Genomic DNA, 27,101 nt, shown 5'->3' on the forward strand with positions numbered 1-27,101 from the left:
TGTAGATAGGAGCGACCTCTGCGGAGGTTTGAGCTTGAAGGTAGGGTGTAGATAGGAGTGACCTCTGCGGAGGTTTGAGCTTGAAGGTAGGGTGTAGATAGGAGTGACCTCTGATGAGGTTTGAGCTTGAGGGTAGGGTGTAGATAGGAGTGACCTCTGCGGAGGTTTGAGCTTGAGGGTAGAGTGTAGATAGGAGTGACCTCTGCGGAGGTTTGAGCTTGAGGGTAGAGTGTAGCTAGGAGCGACCTCTGCGGAGGTTTGAGCTTGAAGGTAGGGAGTAGATAGGAGTGACCTCTGCGGAGGTTTGAGCTTGAGGGTAGGGTGTAGATAGGAGTGACCTCTGCGGAGGTTTGAGCTTGAGGGTAGGGTGTAGATAGGAGTGACCTCTGCGGAGGTTTGAGCTTGAGGGTAGAGTGTAGCTGGGAGGAGCAATGAGTGGAAGAGAGTAACTCTTGCGAGAGTTGGAGCTTGAAGCGACCTCTGTGGAGGTCAGAGCTTGGGGGTAGAGTGTAGATAGGTAGCAGTGAGTGGAAGAGAGTAACTCTTGTGAGAGTTGGAGCTCTGAGCGACCTTTGTGGAGGTCAGAGCTTGAGGGTAGATTGCGGATAGGAGGAGATAGATATCAGTGAGTGGGAAAGAGGATTTGGATAACTCTTGCGAGAGATTGGGGCTCGGAGCGACCCCTGTGGGGGTCAGAGCTAGAGGGTGAGTCATAAGGAGAAGAGAGGTAGTTGAAGTAGAGTGAAGAAGTTTTAGCTTGAGCGGACCCCTGCGGGGTTTGGAGCTTGGAGAAAGAGTCTAGGCGAAAAAAGAATAGGTAACATCGTGAAGAAGAAAGGACTGTGGCCGCTATGGCCGAATCCTGCGAGAGTTGGAGCTCAAGGGGGCCCCTTCGGGTGTCTGAAGAGTCTAGACAGGAGAAACAAGATCATTAGAGGTAGAGTGTAAAATAGATTAGTTGGGAGTGGAGTGTAGAGAAGAAAGGAACGAGAGGCTGAAAAGTAGGGTTATAAGGATAAAAGATTTGGAAAAGTTGGAAGAAGGGAACAAGCACAAATATAATACATATGTACAAACGCAGTAAATGCGCAAAGAACATGTGGATACAAACGTCTGCATCTGTAAATAGCTATTGGTGATTGCAGAAGATGCTAACTGCAATGGCCCTTGAGGGAGTCCTTGGCAAACATGTAAGGGTGCCATGGGTGGACAATTGGGCTTCTGCGGAGTTTGGTTTGGATGACTCTTGCGAGAGTCGAGGCTCTGTTAGACACCTTTTTGAGTTGGAGCCGTGTGAGGAGGTGCTTGGGGGTTGGTTAAAGCCTGTTGGGCTTTCTTGAGGTGGTATTTACTGAGACGTATATAAGATTTGAAAGCTTCAGAAGACCAGCGACCAAGGGTCTGGATCTGATGGTGTGAGAGCCCGTTGTAGTGGCTGCGCCAATCCTGAATGAGTGGCTGGAAAAGGGCTCTGGGAAAAAACCTGATAGGCGAAAGATTTCTTTAAGGTGTTTTTGAAACCAGAATCGAGATACTGGACGGTTAGCGTCATCAGTAAAAAGCGGGGCCAGTGGGTTAGCCTCTTGAGATTTTCTAGGCTAAGAGGGTTTGGAATGGGCGTGTAGGTGAAGGAATATTGAAAATGAGGATAGAGTGTCCTCTCTGGAATTAATCTGTTTTGCTTTGTTTGATAAGGAAAGAGATAGTTTCCCTGTCTTGCAAAGCTAGATCTGAGATGGTGGGGTGGAGTAGAGGGTTAAATTTGGATGTAACTGTTAATTCAGAACATTTAAGAAACCCCCCAAAAAATGCTAAATTGAGCATAGCATCTAAAGTGCGGGCTGTATGGGAGGAAATGTAACCTTTACAGAGGGTGTAGATGCATGAGGTAAGGATTTTGAGTGTAATGGGTTGACTAGCATGGTATGGAATTGTTTGAACGAATTCCATGCTGTGAGGTATGCATTGAGGGTTCTGGGAGCTATTGCTTGTAGGATAAGAGATAGAGAAGTTTGATGAAGATTATGAAGTGGGTGGTTTATGGAAATATCGTTACTGAATAAGGAGGGACCGGCGTTGGGTGAGGGTCTGCTTCCGGGGCTAGTTGCCAGAATATCTGCAAAGAGAAATGAGAGAGAGAGTCAGCGATTTGGTTTTTGCAACCAGGTACATGTTCAGCAATCATGATAAATTGTTTTTTAGCAGATATCCAGATAAGGTGTCTTAAAAATGGCATAAGCGATTGGGAGTGGGAGCGCCCTTTGTTAATGCAATGCACTGTAGCTTCGTTATCGCAGTGAAAGAGAATGCTAGATGTAGACCATTCGTCCCCCCACAGGATGGCTGCTGCGATGATAGGGTAGAATTTGAAGAGGGCTGAAAAACATTGGTCTTTGGAATGGAATTACAATTGGGTTGGCCATGTTGAGACAAACCAGTGTCCTTCATATTAGCCACTGTAACCTATTGGAGGGGCAGCGTCTGTGTATGTGTTGATGTCAATAGGGGATGCAATCAAGTCGCTGTAGAAAAGGAACAGCCGTTCCATTGCTTAAGGAAAGAGATCCATAAGCAAAGTTCATCGCGACTGGGTTTGGAGAGAAAAATTGTTTCTTCTAAACCATGAACTGTGGTGGATAATTGAAGGAGGTGGGAAATGAAAGGAATAATGCGCATAGCGAAATTTAGATGGCCGAGAATTGGTAGGAGTTCTCGTTGTGTGCACATCTGTTTTCCAAGGAAAATTTGGGATAGAGAAATTATTCGATTGATTTTCTCTTTAGGAAGGGATGCTTGGAATTTATGCGAGTCTAGATTAATACCCAGAAATTCGATTGAAGTACTGGGTCCTTCCGAGATCGGCGAAAACCTGCTGGGTGATCGCTAGGTGTTTGGCTGGAGGAGATGACGGGGGGGAAATAAGAAAATCGTCTAGAAGGTGAATGAGGTATGGTATTTCGTAAATATTAGACATAATCCAGCATAAAGCTTCTGACATCATGTCAAATATTTTTTGGGCTTTCTTTTGCATCCGAAAAATAGAATTGATTTCGCCAATAAATGCCAAAAGGTGCCAGAAGTCTGGGTGGATTGGCATGATTTTAAAGGTAGGGGAAATGTCTTCTTTGGCTAGCCAGGTGTTACGACTGGCTATCTTTATGAGAGAGATCTCTTGATCAATGTCGTGGTAGTTAAGTAAATATTCGTCCAATGGGATAGTGCTGTTAATGCTAGGAAAGGAGCAATTGTGTTGGGACGAAAGGTCGACTACAAGGCGTTTGCCAGAACATTTTTGAGTAGCGACACCAATGGGGCTAATGCGCGAGATATTAAAAGGAGGAGCCTTGGAGTTCCAATCATGAAGTTGTTGTCGATTTCTTTTTAATAAGATAATCAACGGTTTCAGGTTCGGAGGTTGCAGACTGCAGGTTAGGACAGATTGGATAAAGTGAAAAATGGAATGTATCCTTTGTGAAGAGGATGTGGAGTGTAATAGGTTGGATGAGGGTCAGCTTCTGGAGCCAGCAGTCATGATCTCTAAAATAGAAAAAACAAAGAGAATCAGAAATTAAATCTTTGCAAAATAATACAAGTATGGCAGACATGAAAATTGTTTTAGTTTATATCCATGCGAGGCATCTTAATAAGGGCATGGGCGGCTGTAAATGGAAGCGCTTTTGATAATGCATGGTCCGATGACTTCATTGATACGATGTGCAAGGATGGTAGGGGTGGGTGTTCGTCTCCTAACGGGATGACAGATGAATGGAGAGCTGAGGACATGGGATATGGCTAGTCTGGTGGTCCTGGAAAACTGGTACCCTTTGAAGACTGAGCATGTGAAGTGATAGTGAAGTTTAAATTTGTATTTATAACAGTCAAGTGGGAAGTTTGTTTCTTTGCCGTTTTCACATCCGACTGACTTGCTATATAATCTTATATGACGCTTGTAAATCAACACATGAGTCGCTGGCGTATTACAATTGGACTTCTGTGCTTGATGGCATAATGTTTTTCAATAGCTTGTTAATATTTACTGGTTGGGTAATAATCTTTTCAGAAGTTAAATGTCAAATGGAATTTTTTATTTTTTAATTTTTTTTTATTTTTTTTATTTATTTATTTTTAACTAAATTTACAAGCGTGTCTGGCCTATTCATTCATAAGGTCTTTGCAACAGAGTCAAGAGAGAGGGCGGGACCATCTCCAGTCTTTTAGCTCATTGGATGGAGACGCTTATCTTTACAGCTATTGGCTTAAGGAGTTTCAGTCAGGCCATGCAAAAGGTGCAAAAAGCCTGGCGGCCATTTTGTTGATCAAATTCAACATTGTTTGTGGCTGGAGCTGCTGCTCTGCTGAACACATTCCAGCAAACAATCTGTTAAACGATGGATAGCATGTGTACTGCTAGGAGAAGGTGAGGGTTCCGTTTTATTGCAATAGCTTTGGAGTTTTGGCTTATATCTTGCTGGGAAATAAGGTTGAAGACACAGCAGATGCGTTGTGGAGGCTCTTTGAAGTGGAAGGTTTTGGTGTTGTTGTTTAAGCTGTTGATGAAATTGTTGGAGTTGTAGTTGTTTGAAATGGTAGCAATAGTAGTTGTTGTTGTTGTTGCTTGTATATTGTAGCTTGTAGATTGAAGCTTTTAGATTGTATATTGTAGATTGTAGCTTGAAGCTTTTGTAGCTTGTAGCACTTGTAGCTTTTGTAGTTGATGAGCAGAGCAGAGCGTTCTTCCAAATGAAGATCCTGAAGATTGTAGCTTGTTGCTGCTTTAGTTGTCCATGCTGGTTTAGAGTTGGTTCTTCAACGGAGCTAGCTACGGTGAAGCTGCTTCTTCCAAACGAAGATAAAGTGAACTGAAAACTTAGACTATTTATGGTGCCTTAGGGCTCATATGATTGGAAGATTAGTGATTAGCAAATACGAGACTGGATGTGATAAATCATAAGCACGTGATCCTCTCGAAATTAGTTTATGAATAAACTTCACATAGTTTCAGTGGTTAAAGTTCAGTAGTTTCACTATGAATGCACAGTATCTGGAATTTTCTGGGAAGAAAAAATAAGTTCCACTGCAAATTTCACAACAGCTCGTCACACAAATCTTTTGAAAGTCACTTCTGTGTCATCAAATGTGAAGGTTCTGAAATGCAAGTTAAATTTAGTGTGCAAAAAGTCAATAATGAAGCCCAGCTCAGACAGAAATCAAGGAGCTTTAGCTAAATTTACTATAAAAATGTACAAATGCAGCCGCAACATTTTGGAAATGGCAACTGTGATTTCAGTGATGTGTTTGTTTTTGTCTGCGTGTTTAATGTCAGGTGTGTACTGTAATATACTCACTATCTACATGTACAAAAACAGTAAGCAGGAAATAATACTCACAAGCTTTTTATTGAAAATGCACATAGTAGATACGGGAGGCCTCTCATTCCACTGATACAGGCCTCGATGCTAATTTATTGCTTCATTTTCATGGCACAAAAATAGAAATACAAATTTCTGCCATGCAAACCTACTACTGACAAGCTTATACAAAACAGGACAAAGCAAGTGCTTCACGAATACAGAGAAACCGCTCTGTTAAGATGAATCGCAGGAAGAGAGACGACAAACGAAATGAGAGTACAAAATAATGGTCATAAAAAAGACAACACCACACGGTGAAAGATGGGCCAGAACGCATCAAATAACAACATGCTCTTGCAGCCTTCATCTGCAAGTAGTGCTTTAATTAACGAGAAAGACAAACGAAACAGACTGCATTCCCAGAATGCTGTGCAAATAATCTCCATCACCTCCTTCATCTGCCACGGACACACATCCATTCGGCAAGCACACAGAACATCCATCTGACCTCCGACGACTCCCAAAGCCGACGCTCTCCATCCCAGCGACCCCATCCGGTATATCACTCCTTCCTTATCTCTTGGATAAGACGTTATGCAGTTGTTTGGCGCTCTATCAGCTCAACTCAATGCCTGCAGCATCTTTTGGGTGGCCAGTTGAAGCGGATGCTGCAATGATATGAGCTGGCAGCTGAAAGTGACCACGACAGATCAGATGATATGCTGAGGAGTGGTGCCCGCAGTGCCAGGACAACCTCTGACCTCTCGCCACACTAACAACAAACCACATCCTATGCCCTAAAAACACGACACATGATAATGACGGCATGTACATCACACGTCGAGAGACACGACGACACTGCAACTTCCTAAATAGTTAACTACAGAGCCTTAAAGGGTTAGTTCACGCAAAATTTTGATTCTGTTATTAATTACTCACTCTCACATCGGTCCAATCCCCTAAGAGCTCACATTTATGAAACATTAATTAAGATATTTCCAAAGCTCCGAAAAAAACGTAACATTGTAATCATAGTAAGCTCCAAAAACATACACAAACCCTGATGGTGGAGACATAAAGTCATTTTTACGTGGTGCCCAAAAGTGTTCTTGGAGTTTTATATGATTACAGTTGAACCACTGAAGTCACAGGATAGTTCTGGGCTCCTTTTCTACACTGAACATTCTCTGGACCCTTGTTAATGGAGCATAAGAGAGCTCCAGGATTTCATCTAAAACATCTTCATTTGTGTTTCGAAGATGAACAAAGGTCTCGAGAAGATTGAAATGGCATGAGTATGTTAAATACCCTTGTTTTGGGTGAACTATTCCTTTAAGTCATCAAGTTTGAAGATGATTACAGCATTACTGGTCATGACTGGATACTTTCAGAGAGTCTGGAGGTGTGGAAAAACTGTTAACGTTACAAAAAACAAACAAATTCTATTTATTCGTATTACTAATAGAGTCAGAAATGATCTACTGCTGTGATCTAACATTGACAAACCTACATGTCAGTTTGGCATATATATATATATTCACTTTTCATGACGTCGTCCTTTTAGTAAAACGTACATAATAGATAGAACACAGTAATAGAGTCGACTTACAGCTACGTGTTATTTACATATGAATCAGGAAGTGTTTGTGACAGTCCAGCTGGAGTTGCTTTCGTCAGTCTGATCAGGTGATCCACGGGATTAAAAAAGCACCCCCCTGATGCAAGAGTCTTCTGAATTGTAAGCAAAAAGCGGAAGGGTGAAATCTGTGCTGATCAGTCTTCATCAAGAAAAACACGAAATATTTATGCTTACATACAGAGAGTATAGATCTGTACAAGTGTACATACACAAAACCCAAATCACACCCTCGGAGAACACAAAGCCCCCTCATTAATCGGGGAGAGGAGGAGTATGACGTGGGTGTTTGAAATATGTTGACCGTATATGTGGTCTGAGGAAGAGTTAGATGCCTGATGTCTACTGATCCCAGCACACCCCCCTGGTGGAATCTCAGTATGAGAAAGCTCACGCAATGAGGAAACAGGAACAAACAAAAGTCTGAATATCAAACTTAAATAAGGAGAAGAACTTTGTAAGGTTTTTCTTTTAGATGACTGGGGTTTTATTTTCTTCAGTGGCTGAGCGATGAAGGACGACAGTGGAAATTGATGGACCACTGTCGAGATGATGACATTGCTTGGGCATTAGAGATGGCTGATCTGATTGGCTCCTGGAGACAACTGGAAACTTTTTAGATGGACTTGGATGAATCCTGCTTGCTGATGAGGACCTCCAGAAGCCGGAGTTTGGCTTTAATGCGCTTGTACTCCTTGTATTCATCCATCATAGGCAAGCGGTCTTCTTTCTGAACATTCCTGTTGGGGGGAAACACACATTTTTAATTAAGAATGATGCAGAATATAATGCTTTGTCCAACATAAAATATTTGTATATGGAGATTGGTCCTGTTACTGACTAGTATTAAGTTTTGGTTGATCAAGCCACAAAAAAAAATTCATGTTTGAAGGAAAAGAAGGAAAAAGGAAGTAAAAGAATGTTGTGATATGTGGCCAAGTATACTTGGGGTTTGTGCTCTACATTTATCCCACCATCTACAATCTCTGCTGATGCCGGGACTGAAACATGTGACCTCCAGTCACAAGTCTAAAGCCCTGTTCACACCAGGACGCTTTTTGCTCGCGTCTTCCGTCGACGTTTAACGCCTTGTGACTAAATAAAGGCAGCCAATGTGATCATGCACACCAACTCGCAAAACGGCAGGGGTCTGTTCTTCGTAGCTCGCTTAAATGATCTAAGATAATTTGGCAGATCCTGGATTCTTTAATCTTGATAACTGATTTCTCGCTAATTTGGTTCTTCAAACAAGTTTGCGAATCAGATTAGAATGTTTGGATAAACTGATCTGAGATCACTGCGTGTGTTGTGAAGGACAGATCGATTGATCTTCGAAATCATGATCAGCAATGCAACGATTGGCTGACGGCACAGCAGCGTAATGACATCATCTGATTAATATTCAATTATCCATGTGAGCAAAATTATATCAAATTAGCAGCAGTAAATGGTTTATTAAATATGACAAGCAATCACCTTCCACGTTTGTTGTGAGCTGCAGGCTTTACACTTTCATGTGTCAAGAGTAGTCATGTATTACAATGCATATCAGTGTATTTAGTTCAACATTTAGAATAGATTTTTAGTAGCTGTTTTTTTTATCTGTGTAAAGGATAACTGGTTGTTTACAAAAGCATTTTGATATTGGTAAAGGCGTCTGCAACTTTTGTGATGCATCACATCTCTGGCCTATTAACTGTCAAAACATGTTTACGACTGCATAAATGTATTATTGCTTTTAAAAAAAAAGTCACATTGTGCATTTCTATTATCATACACAATTTGTACTAAAGCGATCTAAAAAGTTCATATCAATAAGTTGATTGGCAATAATAAGTTGCCAATAATAAGTATCAATAATAAGTTGGCAGTCTATGTGCTTTCATTTCGAGGGTGCAGATTGCATAAGTTTATTAATGTGTATAACTTTATTTATTTTATTAATAACTGTAACTTTATATAAATAGTTAAAAATATTGACCATTTTCCCAAGTGTATATAACTACTACTGTAAGAAAATATCAGAATTCGGTACATACTTTCTGTATTAACACTGCTTGAACTGACCCGATCTAACCCTGTTTATATGAATTGAACCTGCTCCCGATCAGGTTTGAGCTAGCACAACTGTTGCTATGACAACAACTCTTGGATCAGCTTTGAAGAACGAAACGATCCTGGATCGTGTCAAATCGTCAATATCCAAATCCAGCTAACTGAGTAATCCACGTACGAAGAACTGACCCCAGGTCTGAAAGCATCATTTTTAAAGAAACGCCTCATGCTTGTTTTTGTTTTTGTTTTTTGCTTTAACGCACTGCGTCAAAACCTTCTCCACTAATCAGATTGGCCCTTTTGTTACTGTCAATTTTGAGCGAACATTGAAGAAGATGCCTAGAGGCAATATGAACGTGGAGCTGCTTATTGCACTCTTATTTTTAACAACAAGCGTGTCAACTTTCTCTCTTCTTCTTCTGTTACAAGCAGGTGTCAGAAGCTTAGCGCCACCCTATGGAGAAAAAAATCGATTGGGCTAAAATGCGGAAAAACATCTCAAAATACAAAAAACGTAATGATAAACGTAAACGAAAAGTGTCCCGGTGTGTACGAGCCTTAACTCTCTAACCATTAGGCAACGGCTGCTCCCAAGAAAAATTGTTAGTTAATTTACTATTTACTGTTATTAATTACTCAGCCTAAAGTTGTTTCAACCCCCACTTGTTCATCTTTGGAACACAGATTAAGATATTTCAGATGAAAACCAAGAGCTCTCTACAGCAATAGTCAGGAGACGATCAAAGAAATTAATCAAAAACATCATCAAAATAATCCATGTGACTTCATCCAGAAACTTCCAAACATTCTTTAAACCAAACTTAAAATCTCAGACAGCAAAAATCTAGCTATTATTCTTCTACAACACATCCTGAAATGTTTAGGAATATGTTAAGAAGGCAGAAAAGACATGGTCTTTTGCAGCTGTTTGAATGTTTTCTCCCCATGAGGGCTTACACTAGTTACTTTCCAGTTAGTTTTCAACAGCTGGTCATGTCAAGTGGATTACTTTGGAAAACGTATTACAACTTGTTTTTTGGTGATTTATTCAAAACCAATTAAGCTTTTAATCAGCATCGTGTTAAAAAGCTGAACAGCTGTTCCTTACTGTAGCAATGTCATTTGTACAACAATGAACTGAACAGAGTCTGGGGTGGGTCAGTGTTTACAGAAGCAACTACAGCATTCGTCTGGTACAATGTCAGAGGCTTATCATGGCAGAGTCTGATTACCCTGACCTGTGCACCATCATCAAAAAAAACTGACAACAACCTGTTCAAACGACACTTAAGGACAAGCCTGTGTGTCTGCTTTTAGTTTTCAGTGCTGTGATTTGTTCTAGGGAAAAAATATATTAAAGCAAAAATGCCTTTAATCAGAAAATTTGGAAAATCTTTGTTTTAAATGATATAAAATGAAACAGCAGTTCTACATCTTACATAGTAGAGCAAGATGCCGGCAGCTAGCTCTCTGCAACTTTCACATGTGAGCCCACTGAAGCTAAGCAGGGCTGCGGCCGGTCAGCACCTGGATGGAAGACCACACGGGAGAGCTAGGTTGCGGGTTGAAGTGGTGTTAGCGAGTCCAGCAGGAGGCACTCAACCTGTGGTCTGAGTGGGTTCTAACTCCCCAGTATATTGATGGGGACTATGCTGCTTAGTAAGCACAGATGAGATGTTAAAAACTGAGGTCCTGACTCTCTGACTATTAAAAATCCAAGAATGTCCTTCGAAAAAGATTATCCTGGCCAAATTTGCCCACTGGCTTCTGTCTATCATAGCCTCCTAACAATCCCCATATGATAACTGGCCTCATCACTCCTCTCCACCAATCAGCTAGTGTGTGATGTGCGGTCTGGCGCAATATGGCTGTCGTTGCATCATCCAAGAGGATGCTGCACACTAGTGGTGGATGAGGAGATTCCCCCCCAAAAAAGTAAAGCCCTTTGGGTGTCCAGAAAAGTGCTCAACAAATGTAAGGAATTATTAGATGCAAGCAACACCACAGTCATGAATTTGATTTCAATGAAAATAGTTGTGGTACTGAATATTTTTGTGGAAATAGTAACACAATTATCTGTGGTTACACTCAGTAAACAGCAGTGAGTGAACAGATGACTTTCACAGCCAATCACAGTCCTTTCTGTTGAGCACGTAATCACAGTAGCAAATCAGCAATGTTTAAGAATGCGCTCCACAGCACTCAAATATTCGCAGAAAATGGACGTTTTTAAAATTTCAGTACCGATTGGTATCGAATTCCATGTAATGACATGTACATTAGGACCACTAAATAGGACCTCTGCCCCTAATAGGATTCCTACATTATAATCAGTAGTGCACACAACTTTTTTTTGGGTCCAGTTCTAAAGAGTACCTGGAGATGTCGGTTAGTTCTCACACAGTTTGTGGCAAAGCCATCCTATCATATTTATATATTAATCAGATGTGTTTAAGAATGTGCTCAACAGCACTCAAATGTTTGTGGGAAATGGACGCTTTTAAAATTTCAGTATTATGACTGCACTAAAGTGTCATTGATCTTAAGACACCCGTATGTTTGCCCCTTCTGTGCATTCATATGAAATCTGGCAAGCCTACCTGCCGTTCTGCTGGTAGAACTCATCTTCAAACTCTCTGATGGTCCTCCTCAGTTTCTTCTTCTCTGCTCTTGCCTTCCATAGCTGTTCCAGGAGCTCAGGCCTGTGGGATACAGGTAGTGTTAAGTTGCTGGATTTCCATATATGGAGCTGAAGCTTCCTTGAAACCACAGCAACAGGAAACTGTGTACTCAAAACACTCTTGAGCAGGAAACAACCTTTGAACATGACAAGCGCACTGCTCTGACGTTACCTTTGGTCAATAAAAAGTTAGTAACAAGGCGACATGGATCTCAGTGCCACTCAATCTAGTTTAGTAGATTAGAAGTTGGCTGTCTGGGCAGTTGTTTTCCTTTCATACAAGATTACGGCTTGATCCAGCTTGAGGCTTTCGGGCCACTGACTCCTGCAGATTTCCAGGCATCTGCCAAGATCTATTAATAGACCTCATATGACGAGAGTGTGAGCCGATTGCTGCACCTACCTGATAAACCACATGGCTACGTGCGTAAATGCGTGTACACATAAATCACCCTGCAGAAATTGATTCTGCCAATGTAGGTTTTATTTTAAACCCAAGACCCACTGGGTAATTCCAGACGGAGGCCTTCAAAGTTACTTCAGCTTGCCATTTATTACAGAATACATTTCTTGTAGCATTTAATAAGCAAGAAAGAAAGTAAACATCAGGATTTTCTTGTCTACACTCACATTGAGGAGGCGTTGGTACTGGACAGACGCAGATCGAGATTGAGCTTCCCGGAGCTGAGGATGTTCTCCTGAGTGGGATGCTGGGAGCTGGGTTGGGCTACTGGGTCCATGATGATATCAGAGCACTCGCTTTGCATCTCTACATTTTCCTGCTGCCCCCTGCCCTCATCCTCCTCCTCTTCTTCGATTTCACCACAGAAGTGGGCCGTTTCGCCCTCAATGATGGGCTGTAACATTTGATTGCGCCGTTTGCTTGAGGGAGAAGCCTGTGTGAGAGAGGAGAGCACACTTATTTTGGCTTTGTCTACACTGTAAAACCCAAATAGTTAAGGTAACTCAAACCGTTAGAGGAAACAAATTGCAAAAAACCATTTGAGTTAAAAAAATAAATCTAAATAAGTACTGTGAACTTACTCCATTTAAGTTGAAGTAATGAGGTATTTAATTAACTCATTACCTTCAACACCGAGTTCAAAATTCTTTTTAAATGAGTAGAATTCACTTTCAGTCAATTTTGAGTTAACTACACTCATTTCATTAGATGAAGTTGACTGTTGGATTTTACAGTGTAATGTATTGTACATAAAATCTAAAAGAACCCCCCAGCCAGATCCTATTTCAATTCTACAAAACAGTTTTAGCTTTCATTTCGCTATGCTATCAGATTTCAGGCACTTTCAATATCACTCATAGAATATGCATCGATATGCTCCCGACCAGGTTTCAGATTGCAAACACCAATTATATATTATTTATAACAGCAAAGACCCAAAAGGCTTACTATAATGGGGGTGATGCTGACACGGGTGAGCATCTGCTTGACCAAGCGGTATCTGTCATACAAGGGCTTCACAATCAAGCGCTCCTCTCGAGTCACCTGCAAACAAACTTCTGTCAGAGCATTGCATGCATGGGAAAGATTTAAGCCCAATCCCAGTTCTACAACTTAGCCCTTCCCCTTGCCCCTAGTTTTGCACGTTCACTGGAATGGGTATCTCAATTCTCTTTAGCTTGAAGGCAAAGGGCTAAGGGCAAGGGCAAGATAGCCCTTGAAAGTATCACACTTGAAACCAAGGGGTATGGGTACAAAAACTTCCCAGAACACACCTCTAATAAGGTCAGCATGGCTTCACACGGACGTAAGGAGAGGCACAGATTACTATTTATTGTCATTATTCACGAATCTTACAACAAAAAAGCATATGCTTTAATATATTCATAACAGCATTTGCGTTTCACCGTCATGCTTTGAAAACCCCCCCATCTATAATGCCTAATAATAACTCCTGTATAGTAGTCTCACAACACTGTCACTTGATGACTCTTAAATACCGTGTCAGATAAGTCTAGAGGCTGGGAATGACCTTTTTACAGTGTCTGGAATAATGTTAATGGTGTTTCCTTTATTTACATAAATGAATATGGCCGCGGTGTAAATGCACAGCACTGTTATGATCTTAATTTCACATCATCTTATTATAATAACAGGATATCATTGCCTTCAGTGATTTCCTAAAGAGAAATAGCAAAATATCACGCAACTGAAATAACTACAACAGTCACCATCATAGTCAATCTCATATGAAGCAAGAGATTGCGATGACGTGTGATGACGTGTCCGGGTGTTGTAGTGGTGCCCCAGTCTTAGAGGTAAATTTTGAAGCCCTTTCCCTTCACACTTTGTTTCAAGGGCCAAAGGGAAGGGGTAGGGGTACAAAAATAAAATTGGGATTGGGCCTTAATGTGCATATGTGTGCGTGTGTGTGACTCCTACCGGGCGGCCATGCAGTCCTTCATAGTACAGAAGGTTCTTCTGCAGTACTGTTTTCTCACTGGCAAGCTGCTCTTTGGTCATTTTCTGTAAAGAGCAACATGGAAGTAAATTTAGAGTAGTCAAAAGACTATTTGGTAAAAAGATTTCAGATTTTACAACATTAGATAACATATGTCAAACTTTTTGTAAAACAATCAACTTTTAAGACTTTACAATTTAATAATCAAAGCTGTTAATTAGAGATGAAACTGGAACGCACTCTGACATCTTCTGGCCAGCCATCCTCATCTCTTTTGGATTGGATACACTGCTGAATGAGCTCCAGCGTCTCCTCTCGAGTGGGCCGGTGACCCCGTGCCTCAATCTCCACAGTGTCCTCATAAGCGGACTGATCCAAAGTGGATCCAAAGCTCTTGGGTAAAGTGTTACTGCGTGGACGTGTCTGTGGAGTCAGCTCACTTTCAGCCTTGTGTTTGGCATCTGGACGAAAGAGACACAAAGAGAAAGAAACAATTTTAGAAACCAGAAGGTGGCAGGTCGCTGGGAACTTCAGGGTAAAGATGGCCACACCAACCGTGTATCGCCAATATCTGAGAAAAGTATTTAACTGACGACCTCATAAAGTAAAATATCAGAGGCAATATTTTAGTATCCTCAAAAGGGAAGCCCAAGGAGCTCAGCTGAAAACAGCATGTAAGCCCTTGAATCCCCATAAACATACACTTTAGGTGATTAAAGAAGCTGAGACACGTGGCTGAGAGTGTCCCGTAGGGGGAATGCATCTGCTCGACCGCGGTCAGAGAGACAGTCAGAGAGAGAGGAGTGTTGAAGTCTACTTACTGCTGCTTAAATGTACTTACAGAAGTGGGGTGACTGTCTAGAGGCAAGGGGGCGTGACAGTGTAATATGGGGTGTGTTCGGGACGGAGGAAGAGGACGAATGGCATCTGTAAGACTGAAGCACGGCCTGGTGCCTCAGGGAACCTTTGGGTAAGAGGTGATGTCGTCCTGCCGATGCGGGCCATCCGAGGGGATTTAGTTAAAGAGAAAGAGAGACTTTATACGACAGTGCACCTCCGATGGGGGTCATTAAATGGAAATGGATGATGGGAAGTGTAGGGGGGGCCAAACACAGTGAGTGGAGGGGTCTCCGGTAGAGTATGAGGGTGGTCCCATGAGAGAGAACCCCAGAGCCTCTACAGACATGCAGTGTAAGGTGCACTTTTCCAATCTGTCCTGCAGCGGACAGGGGTGCAGGCCAGAGTAGGACTGCCCAATAACTGTGACACTGACAATCAGAACCTCTACACCCAAAACGCTCCCCCTGCTCACACTAACACTCTTACCTTTGAGCTGCTTGCGGATTTTGGTGAGGTCAGTCATCCATTTCAACACTTTCGGGTCAGCTGCCTTGTCAGCGTGAGATGGCTGCAAATGACAAAAAGACAGTTCATTAAAATGAATTCATGATTCACGTTTGACAATTTGCAAGAGCAAAACTTCCTGCTACAATTTAAGGGTTTCCTTTAATAAAGGGTTAAAATCCTAGGATTGTCATTTTCTTTCCCTATCATACATACATCTACGTAGGAATGGTGTCTAAAGTTAGAAAAACTTAGGGTGGTCCATGATTTCTTCCTTTAGGAAATGATTGGAATCGTTAGAAGTACAGCATTGCTAACAAAATGGAGTGCGAAATCCTAGTTTGCACTCAAGTGTGGGAAACAACTGTCTACTAAATTCACCGTCAAAATGTTTTTAGATGCCCAATGATGACAACAACGAGGAGCCAAATCTTATAGATGTAAATGTATTATCAAACGTTCAGTAAAACAATCAACTTTTGAGACTTTACAAGTTATTAATACAAGCTGCTAATTAAAGATGAAGCTGGAACGTTAGAGAGGCGCATGATTTCATCCTTTGGGAACCGATTAGATCGTTAGAAGTGTGGCGTTGCTAATAATATGGACTGCGAAATGCCAGTTTACACTCAAGTGTAAGAAATAACTGTCAACTGAAATCACTGTCAGAATGTTTTCAGGTGCCTGATGACGAGAACGAGGATCTACATCTTATAGATTGTTTTAATTTATAACATTTATTCAAACAGCAGTCTCCCTCAAAGGCAGGGCAAAAGCAAGTCATACACTGATAGCCCTGTCCTAAAGGCATTTCATGTGACCAGAAGTAAAGAAAAGAAGTTTCAAGGTGGGTAGGTGGGTTATGGGATTTGATCGTTTGGTATAACATTGTTAATAACAAGCACTACTATATACATCTAAGAAAAAGAAGAGTAATATTTGATTTCATGCCGACTTTAAGGATGTTGCAAGTGTACTGGACGTATTTGCCAGATCTTTTCTAACCTTGTAGTTTCTCTCTTTTTCAAACTGTTCGTCAAACTGCTTGATTTTCTTCTTGAGGTTCTGGAGTTTCTTGGTGAGCTGTTGAGAGACATTGTCTCCTTTCACACTGTCTTTGGAAGAGAGGGAAGCACGGCGAGGCCTGTGGGACATGACACAAGCATGAATAGACTGTCAGTGTATCTGAGTAAACTTTTGTAGTTTCTCTGCTCACCTCCCACATGACAGAGTTTTGGTGGAGGATGAAGCATCATGGTCTTGCTGCAAGAACCGCTGGCTGTGGCCAAAATCCAGAAACCGTCGAGCCAGTAGTGGATGAGCATCCTCTTCTAGAGGTAAGGGCATCATGCGGCCTGCCAGCGGGGACAGTTGGGCCTCCCCTGACTCGGTCTCCTCTTGCCATGACATGAACACTGGCATGGGATCTGCCAAAGACATAGACACACATACCATTATACAAGCAACACCATCCCAACAACTTAGTAGTTGAATTCGCAATAACACTGAATAAGAAGTTGACAACAGTGAAAAGTTGCCTTTTGTTTTTAATCCAAAGCCTAAATAGGTGAACAATGTTTAGAGCTGCTCTGACATAGAGCGAGCAGCACAACACATCAAATCTAAAATTCACATCATCACAAGACTTATGCTGAGTTCAGACTGCACGATTTTAGTCATGTCACAGATGTTTTCACACTGCATGACTATCTGGTGTAGCATTTTTGTTGCTGCTGTGTTTACACTGCAAGATGGATCGGTGATGGCGTTTCACACTGTATGACTTTACAGTAGATAGAATCGCCGACAACTTTGTCTTTGTTCCAAAACTGTCTCCCACAACCAGGGCTTAATTTGTGCCGGAACACACTGGATCCAGATCCGGCACCTCTGAAATCTGATCTGGCACCTAATTTTACTGATCCCCCTCTTCAACCGCCCTCCTCCCCTGTCCGCTGTTCACTTTTACTTTTGTCCGCGACAACCTTCCGCTCTTTACATTCGTCCTTTGTCTACGACACCTCTCCACCATCCAACACCCCCCAATACCACTTATTCCCAACACCCTGGATGCTGCTCTCTAATTGAATGTAGGAGATCACCAATGTTATTTTCAGTCAAAACTTATTTGACAAGACATGATTTGAATTAAAAATGTCAGCAAGTCAAAATCCAGGCGAAAATCATGTAGTCTGAACTCGGCATTAGGAGAAATGGACAAATTATTTGGCAGTTGTCTATTCTGGGTAATAGTGCACAGTATAATGTCATCCACTCAGGCAAACATTCATACACATACATTTTCGAGCCAAAATATTTATGGTACTTCATTGCTGCTTCATCAGCAGAGACAGCAGTTATTGTTAATAGTGCTTGATACAAGGAAACATGCTAAGAGCAGAAGTCACGTTGACCCAACAGGGCAGAGAATGTACTGGACTAGGGCCTGCTATGGAAACCTAGCTGATCAAATTTGCACTGCCTGGATGTCTGACATGGTAGTTGATTAAGAGAAAGCTGATGCATTTGCTGATGGCAGATGGTAAATAGTGGGAGTCAGCTGGACTAACTGGGTGCATGTGAAGAGCCGAAGGGTTAGTCAGAGTCTCAGGGGGGCGAACTTAAACTGAAGGCGTTCTCACACTAGAGCCGTTACCACAGACCAAGCTCAGATTGACGTCAGAAAGTGTGACTGTGGTTGTCATGAAGCTAGAGTTTGTTAGAAAAATGGAATCTGGAATACTGTGAATTCATGTGGATGGTACAGGGCCATGGATGTTAGCAATTGTTTTATAATGAGCGTGAGCTGTGGTTTTATCATCTGCCTTATTAAATGCTTGAGCGCTTTAAAGTCAGATGGATTCTGACTGGCTGCCAATGTTACTTTATTTCAAGTCCACCATGGAACCTAAACCTACAGAAAGGTTCACAGATTAGAACTGGAAACACATTCAAAAGATTCTACATATCCTTGCATATTTCTTAAATCAAGTTAAAGGAATATTTCACCCAATTTTTTTGATTTGCTTGCTCATCACCTACAGCTTCCTTTTCCTCTTTTGTAGAACAACAAAGACGATCTGAAACCATTGTTAGTACCCATATAATACCACAAGCATATCACCCTGGAGCCCAAGACTGGTTACTCACTGAAGCTAAGCAGGGTTGAGCCTGGCCAGTACCTGGATGGGATACCACGTAAACCAGGTTGCTGTTGAAAGTGGTGTTAGAGGTCAGCAGGGGGTGCTCAACCTGCGGTCTGTGTGTGTCCTAATGCCCTAGTAAAGTGAAGGGAACACTATACTGTCAGTGAGCACCATCTTTTGGGTGAGACATTAAACCGAGGTCCTGACTCTCTGTGGGCATTCAAAATCTCATGTCCCTTTTCGTAAAGAGTAGGGGTGTAACCCCGGTGTCCTGGCCAAATACCCTCCATCGGCCCTTAACCATCATGGCCTCTCATTCATCCCCGTCCACCAAACTGGCTCTATCACTGTCTGTCAACTATATCTACAGCTGATGTGCGGTGGGCGCACTGGCACCGTTGTCCTGTGGCTGCAGCTGCATTATCCAGGTGGATGCTGCACACTGGTGGTGGTGTGGAGAGACCCCCCTTATAAATTGAGATTTAAGAAAATAGGTTTACAAATCATAAGTAATACCTGTGGCTCTTGACGATGCACTGAGGTGTTAAAAAAAAATCAAACAATAGCTCTGTGCAACAAACTGCACATTTTGTTTTACTAATAAAGTTAATAATGTTAAGTTTGTTGCTCAGGACCACTAGGAGCCACAGGAATTAATTACGTTTTGCTTACATATGTTTTTTTTATTTTGAAATGAGGGCACCCACTTAGTTTCATTATATGTATACTAGAGGACAATGGTTTTAGCTAAAAATCTGCATCACTGTAGGTTAAAGTCACTGCCATCTTGGATGGCCTGAGGGTAATTTAACATCAAATTTATTTTTCCATTTAATGGGCACCTATTTTACAAAATGTAAAATAAGCCTTTGGTGTCTCAAGAATGTGTCTTTAAAGATTCAGCTCAAAATACCCATCAGATTATTTATTAAAGCCTCCAGAATTTGCCCATTTTGGTATTCGAGTACAAAGTAGTTGTTTTTGTGGTCTGTGGCTTTAAATGAAAATGGGCTGCTTCTCCCTGCCCACCGTTCCCATGTGCATGTCTGCGTGTCATTGTGCGTTACGTCAGACAAACAGCACAATGACAGAGACAGACTCAGATGAAGCTGAAAGAAGGTCACGAGTCAAAAATAACAAGTAAGTTTATTTGATGTATTTGCGGTGAAGTCTATTCAAGCCTTTCTGATACAGTGAGTCATACACATGCAGTTTGCAGTACACACACATACACACACAAACACACATTAGCGTTAACTGACACCATGTGGTCGTGGTTATTATATCGATTAAGAAATACATAGCAATTTTACTGTCTTTATCACGAACATGCTCTGTTTTAAAACGTTTTTAAACTTGTAAAAATCACAGAGTTGGAACAGATATTGTAATCCCAGGTTATTTGCAAAAAAAGATTCTGTGGAAGTATATACATGTTATTATGAAGACATGGCATCTGTCAATCAATTTGGTGGGCGGGGAAAACCGTTACATTGTGGTGGGCCTCAAAATGACTGGGATTTGGATCCTATTTTAACCTCAGGAAAATTCTAAAAAGAGGCTTGTTAGGTTTCTATCACTCCAGCATGACAGTGGACACACTACACATACAGAAAATTCTGTCCAAACAGCTTACAAAATATAGATTTACATCATAGGTGCCCTTTAAGTTATTTTGCTGTTAGTGACCAGTTTAATAGTAGTATTTTTACTTTGGTTCAACACATAATAACATATTTAAATCCATTTTCCAGAACTCCTCTAAAATTATATTGAAAACACAGAATCCCTCTGGGCCTTCATAATGCTGCTTCAATTTTAAGAGACATGTTTTATCCATGTGTTGTTCTATGTGCACACGCAGCTCACAAAACATTTTTTAAAGCCATTCACGGTGGAACTCTGTGGTTGATGTTGAAAGTGTAAGGTCAAAGTAAGACAGTGAAACGAAAGCTGAGTGACATAAAGGAGAGGGGGTGAAGTCAAATTTGGCTTTAAAATAAGTGAGAAAACAACTTGAGAGGTTCAGCAGATGTTGGACGAGCAGGAGTGGTCTGTGGAGATGCTACTTACCGTTCCCTTCTCTCTGCAGGTGCATACAAGTGAAGTCAATGGGTGGGAAATTGATGGGGCATGATGCTGACCAGGCATGGGCGGAGAGAGAGAGAGACATAGCACAGAAGAGTGCAATGAGCTACGAGCCACACACACTCACAGACACACACAATGCTGTGGACCTATGACTGGAATTAAATGAGTCATAACTAGAATTCACTTATACCACATGAGCCACATTTATTTCACATACATCTCCAAATACATGAGAAAGCCAAACCATATGCATTGATGGTTTCTGAATAATAAAAGCTTACTTTCCCTATTTGCAACTCAGTGATCTATTAAATTCTTCTCAGAATGCCAACACTCAGCCAGAACAAACATACAGACACATCCTGGTCAAATTTCAAAGGAGATTACAGCACAACTCGCTCCAAATGGGACACAAAGGACTGACTTTAAACAAATGCCTTAACATCAACCACAGATCGGACAGACTTGAGCAGGTTATTGTTTTAATTCATAGCTTTTTAACAATGAAGAAACAAGCAGTTGAATGCTTTCACGGTGTAAACAGTGTGCAAAATTTCTTTATAGGAAACCTAAGAAGTAAATGTTTGACTTGTAGTATTTTATAAAGACAGGAGTGAAAGAATTACCTTCTTGTTCGCCTTCCAAGAACATGCTTCTGGTCGAAGACTGAAAACCGCTGGCTGGCTCTGTGGACTCAGAATTAGCATTCAGGTCACAGTCATCGGGCTCCTGTGAGTCATTGAAAAAGTTTGATTAGATGCTTCAATCTTGCAGTGTTTGGAAAACAGACAGAATCCTGGTGGTATTGAAATCTACTCACGCAGGTGGTAACATCAGTCTGGTCCATCTGCTCATAGTCTGAGTGCTTCTCCAGTCTGAAAAGTGGAAACAAATGACTGTAAACTCCACAGTGTGATCTGTTCCCTTCATGCCTGTCAATTATAGCGCTATTCCATAGGAGCTCTTTAAATGTCTTGCTTGGGAAAAAACTGTCATATTAAGTCTATTAATAAGGCTGTTAAAGAAGTAGAGAACTTAAAGTGTATCTAAACTTCACCAGTCACACCCACTACAGACTGCAATCTAGGACACTCAGTTACCAGATCTAACAGGCTTACAAATGTTTTTACAAGAACACTATTTGAACTTTGCAAGCTATTTAAAGCTAGTAATTTATATTATTATTTTCAATTAAAAGAGTAGAACAATTTTGTATGTTTCCTTGTAAAATGTTATTCCTGGAAGCTTAAAAAATAAAGCTACTTCGTTAGAAAAGTATTTTTTTCACTAATAGGCTGCAAGGCATATAAAGTCCAGAAATAAACCCCACGTCACTACAGGAACAAAGAGGACTCAAGCAAAGTCCTTGTACATCCTCAAAGTGTGGTTGTGCATGCTTGCGTTCTAGGGGGCACAACATAAATGCCACTGGCAATAAATGTAATAGACTGAGTAGTTATTTCTACTAAAAATTTACTTTAAAGTTAATAAAAAGATATCATTAGAGTCTGAAATGGGATAATCCGCCTTCACGCAAAACCCCCCAAACGATTCTCATGGAAATGACTTGATCTCTCAACCTGATTTACCAAAAATGGTATATTTAACATTTGTAATCTAACCTTTCTGCGCCAAGACTCTCAGTTTCTATGAGAGTCTCTGTGTCAAGGTCCATCCCAGAACTTTCTTCCATGATAGGGCTGCTAAGCTGAGAACCTTGAGATTCCTGTGTGCAAAAGAAGGGCAATTACCACCGACAGCAAAAACAGGTTTACAAGTGCAAATGAGACACTGCACAATGCCAAATGTTCTCGAAGCCATCTGAACGCTCATATCTACGCCTAGTATGCGTGTTTAATGATGATTGTCTTTCAAGGTCAGCAGACGATAAGAATGAGGAATAGGGTGCCTCTTGGGGGGAGTTGTTTGCGCTGAGCAGGTGGTGCTGTCATTCTTCAGGATTTGCTATTAAAAGAAGGTGACCCAGTTCATATGTTCCTAACCTGTGGCCAGGCCACAAGAATTTGAGGTACGTGTGGAGGGAAAAAGAAGCCTCCCAAAGAGACTGTTAATCAAAGTAGTCATGATGCAAGCACCCCGGACACACTTCTCACTTTATTATACCTCACGGTTCACTGCAAAAGAGAGTCAAAGCTTCATCATCAGCTTTGGTGATGCTCGTCTGAACCAGCCTCATCGTGTTACTTAATTAGTTACTTGAAAAAAGTCCTTTATCTAAAATGTTTCATTTGCTCTGGCACGCTGTTAAACTGGAAGATTGCTTGTGCCTGCTGAGAACAGTTGATGGTCTGTTTATCTGACAGGAAGGCCCTTGTTTCATGCTCTCCTGAGGAGGAGCTGCTCTGCTGTGTATTAATGACCTTGCTGATAGGAGAGAGACTAAACGTCTTCAAGGCCAGTTCTAGACTACAGAAATTGTGTAATGCATACGTCTGCCTATTGTCCACAACATTCAAAAGCCGGCAAACTCTTGTTTTGTTTTCATTTAGTTTTCTGTAAATAAAAATTGCAATAATTATATAATTCATAATTTAAAAACTGATATTTAATTCCAAACTATTTACTTACAACATAAACAGATTTCTACAAATACTTCCACATTTTATTATAATATATATAGTATAATTATACATAGTATATTATATATTATATATATAGCTAATATTTACTAACTTTGCACAACTAGCAAAATATGTATTTGTTATAAAATTCAGATGCTTTAACAAATCATCTTAAAAGATTTCTGAGGCCAACAGTGAGCAAAGACCCCCAGGTTGAAAGCCAATTGTCTACTGGTTGTTCTTCTGGGTTTTTCTTAGGAATGTCCAATTAATCCAGATAAGCTTAACCCTCAAACTGCTTACTTCGCTATTCTCTGACGGCAGGCCCTCCTCTGTAACCTCTGGGAGAGTCTCAGTCTCTGCCTCAGATTCGGACTGCACATCTTCATGGTCCTCAGGCCCTGGTGTTTTCAGAGTAGGGCTATTTCTGTAAAGGAAAACAAACATTGACTTCTATCCATAGATTTAAGAAGAAAAAAACCTCCTAAGCCAAACAAATAAATACCTGAAAAAGTAAAGTGTGTGTGTTGTAAAACTCACCCATGAATGGGTTTGGAGTCCAACACCTGACTCTCATAGCTGCCGAGCTCCTTGTCAATGGACGTTTGTAAGTCCAGCAAGTGCTGTTCCACCGCAGCACGGATGGTCCTCTGGATTATACTGCAAATAAACAAATTCAATATGTCTATAAAAATGTGCCTTACAATTGAGGCCAGGACACAGAGTACCCATATTAATCATTGTTCAGCCTATTTAACAAGGTCAGCCAAGGGGATCTCATTGCAAGCTCAACATTATAACAAATAACCCTCCATTCCAAGTACCACAGATTCCTGTGTCTGAAAATAGACATGTTTTGAGCTTACTAGATCTTTGTTATTATAACAGCCAAGTCTCTGGTCACAGTTTCCGAGTTTCAGTGGCTATGCTAAAGTCACATGTTTTGTGTAAAACCATGGACAAGCATGCCATACTAAACCCTCCACGTGCCCAACCAAGCCAAAAGCCTTGCTAGGTCACACCGCCTCTGCACATGCCAAACTTCCACACAATAAATCATCAGAAGATGAGCTTGTTTGTGCTCTGTGCCCAAGCATTGCAGTGGTCTCTGTTAGAGCTCCTCGCTAATGCTGTACAATTTCAGGGCCAGATGCACCAGCTTCGCCTCAAGCTGTTTGGTTACAGATACTTTAATGCATTATCTGCTCTAAGGCCATTTGGAAATGGGATCATTAACTTTCTGCTGCCACAATGTGCTGCTGGTAGTGAAGGCTTCACTTAAACAGCAAGTCACTAGTAAGAAACTAAGGTTATTGAATGCAATTCTTTAACTGCTAATGAAACGATAGAAATTCTTGTTTCATTATGAACACTATTAGTGGAATGTAAACAATTGATAACTTGGCAGAATTCCTCTTTCAGTTCTGTTTTTTCCTGAATGCCTTAGTCACAAAGACATCCACTCTGTCTGCAAGAGACGGCATCCCCTTAAGTTGTCCGCTTTTAAGACCATAATCACATTTGTTCAGCTTTATTTTTCCTGCTGTCCACCTAAAGGTCTGTTTATTGCATACTGTGGCCTGTGAGTCAACAAATCTGATTTAGTCCAGAGGATAATTGCATATAGTTCAAATTAATGTCATCTAAATTAACTTTAAATAGACTATGAGAATAGACCTATCAGCCAGAGAAAGGCTTTGTATGTTGTTCATCTCATGTTTTTAAAACACCCCCCCTCAAAAAAAAAAAAAAAAAAAGCAAACAATACCACTCTAGGTGAGACTTAATAATAAAGCTTATAGGTATGCTAGTAGAAGACACTTACTCGGCAGATCCTGGAAGAATGCTGATGGAAGCAATGTGAGAACTGGAAAGAGAGGAAAAGGAAGGACACGTTAGAAACATATAAACTTCTTATTCACCATGCTTCTGTTTACAATAATAACTTTAGCAGTACCATCACGGAAAAGAAGCATTACTTAGTGTACATTATACAAGTCACGTACGCGGTGGAAATACATGGTTTTTTGTTTCCTGTAAAGGTCACAGGAAACATCAGGAGGGTGAAGAAGTGGGCATCTGAGTGGAATTGGGGGCAGTCCCGTAAACAAATTCAGACACGCTAAAAACTCTTGCTTACATAACACTAGTTGCCAACTGGTTGTTAGCACCAGTGTCAGGTTCTGGAGTATGAACAAATAAGGACTTGATGGATACAACAGGTGCTCTGCCATACATTCAGCACACAAACATGTGCCATGCCAATAAACATACAGAAACAAGATGAGTGTGAGGTTCAGATGAGCTTTAAATGACATCCGAGTCATTTGACGGCAACTGTGTGGTCTGTGGTGTAAAGTCTTGACCCCTTAAGCTCTTTAGACTGCTAGAAAGGCTTGTGCTCAACCAGTCCTCCCATGTAAAAAGGAATATCCAGACAACACCTAATACCTTCTGCTAATGCCCCATTCACACTATCAGCGACTTTGTAGCTGCCTACAGCACGGAGAATACAACCGACCTCTGAGTGAGCTAAGATCACATGAGCTCTACTGGTGCTCCTATAGGCTGTCGCTCAAACAAGTTGCTCTACATTTGCATAAAGTTAGCAAAGTCTCGACATACCCGCCCGGTCGCTAATGGTCGCTATTGCTGGTGTTGATGGAGATCGCCGTAAGTTGCTCACTCTCCATTGAAATTAACGAGCGCTTGTCACTTTGCTGATCCGAAGCCCTCATAGTGTGAATGAAGCTTAACTGCAGTCTATGTAAAATGCAACAACCTACAACAGTCTACAAGGTCAAAACTTCAAACGACATCCTAATTTCTAGAATCTGGGCTCATATAAAAAAGAAATGGCCACTCAATCAGACCCGTTTAATTTAAGGGTCAGTTGGTTCAGCTTGTACTATATATATTTATACAGAATTATTGTCTAAGGCAACTAAACTCTGAATGAGTCATTTCAGATTTCAAAATTTACACACAGGGCAGATGAAAATGTCTACTTAAAAATAGCATGGCCATTAAAAGAGGAAACATCATGAAGGAAGGAAACTGCTGCTGGGGCAACTAGAGTAGCACTTTTTGAAAAAATGTCCTTGGGAGTTTTTTCTCTCATCAGCACTGAAAAGTGCATCGCTCGATATTGCAAGAGGGAACAAAATGAGCCTTGTTTAAGACATATTCAGTATCTTGCCCACACAGAACTCCCAGGGCAGTAAGAGATATCAGTTACAGTAATGCGTCCACACTGACCGTGCATTACTCAGCACGAAACACTCTAATAAAGAACCTTCTGTAACATTTTCCATTCATATCCCCTTTAAGACATCACCTGATCTCTGATGTCAGTGATTCAGTCTGAGAAGCAAATCAAAACTTAAGACTGGTATTGTTAGGTTGATAATAAATAAGGATATACATTTTATGCTCAATGATTGACATTAATCTGTCTAATGTTTATTTGAAAGTAAGATTAAATCAAAGAAGATATCAAGCATCAAAACATTATAGAGAATAACTACGTTTACATGAACATCATTAATCAAATTATTTGCCTTAATCTGAATAAGACAATAATATGATTAAGGTGTTTATACGAGTTGCTTTTTGAATGTTCCTTCCATGATCCCGTTTTAGATGTTATAGCACATAATTCAATTAACGTCATTGTTTCACCACTCTATGCACAATTCCTCTGGAGTTTCATGTCATTTTGGATATTTCATTATTAGTTTGTCGACTTTAACTGTAGTTTGGCACCTTTACTTTCACTTAGGAACATTTCAAG

At 41.0% G+C, this 27,101-nt stretch overlaps 2 protein-coding genes across 9 annotated transcripts in view; one reads left to right on the forward strand and one right to left on the reverse strand.

Moving 5' to 3' along the window:
- The window catches only part of klhl3 (kelch-like family member 3), a 98,976-nt gene that overhangs the window by 27,495 nt on the left and 44,380 nt on the right, over nt 1-27,101 (forward strand). The gene's annotated exons all lie outside the window — the stretch shown is intronic.
- The window catches only part of fam13b (family with sequence similarity 13 member B), a 74,828-nt gene continuing 53,104 nt past the window's right edge, over nt 5,378-27,101 (reverse strand). For 2 of the 8 annotated variants that reach the window (NM_001328042.1, XM_073921560.1), the window contains 17 exons: nt 25,134-25,175; nt 23,849-23,968; nt 23,612-23,735; nt 22,349-22,452; nt 21,547-21,601; nt 21,353-21,455; nt 20,709-20,774; nt 16,706-16,916; nt 16,495-16,633; nt 15,472-15,553; nt 14,987-15,133; nt 14,386-14,606; nt 14,127-14,210; nt 13,134-13,229; nt 12,353-12,618; nt 11,643-11,744; nt 5,378-7,727 (listed from right to left, as the gene is read on the reverse strand). In NM_001328042.1, the coding sequence (NP_001314971.1) occupies nt 7,604-7,727; nt 11,643-11,744; nt 12,353-12,618; nt 13,134-13,229; nt 14,127-14,210; nt 14,386-14,606; nt 14,987-15,133; nt 15,472-15,553; nt 16,495-16,633; nt 16,706-16,916; nt 20,709-20,774; nt 21,353-21,455; nt 21,547-21,601; nt 22,349-22,452; nt 23,612-23,735; nt 23,849-23,968; nt 25,134-25,175 (2,086 nt within the window). In that variant the 3' untranslated portion in view covers nt 5,378-7,603. The remainder of the gene's footprint in view (nt 7,728-11,642; nt 11,745-12,352; nt 12,619-13,133; nt 13,230-14,126; nt 14,211-14,385; nt 14,607-14,986; nt 15,134-15,471; nt 15,554-16,494; nt 16,634-16,705; nt 16,917-20,708; nt 20,775-21,352; nt 21,456-21,546; nt 21,602-22,348; nt 22,453-23,611; nt 23,736-23,848; nt 23,969-25,133; nt 25,176-27,101) is intronic. The other 6 variants (XM_005173128.6, XM_073921561.1, XM_005173129.6 and 3 more) reach the window with 3 other exon arrangements.

The sequence above is a fragment of the Danio rerio genome, chromosome 14 (assembly GCF_049306965.1).
Source record: "Danio rerio strain Tuebingen ecotype United States chromosome 14, GRCz12tu, whole genome shotgun sequence".
Classification (NCBI taxonomy): domain Eukaryota; kingdom Metazoa; phylum Chordata; class Actinopteri; order Cypriniformes; family Danionidae; genus Danio; species Danio rerio.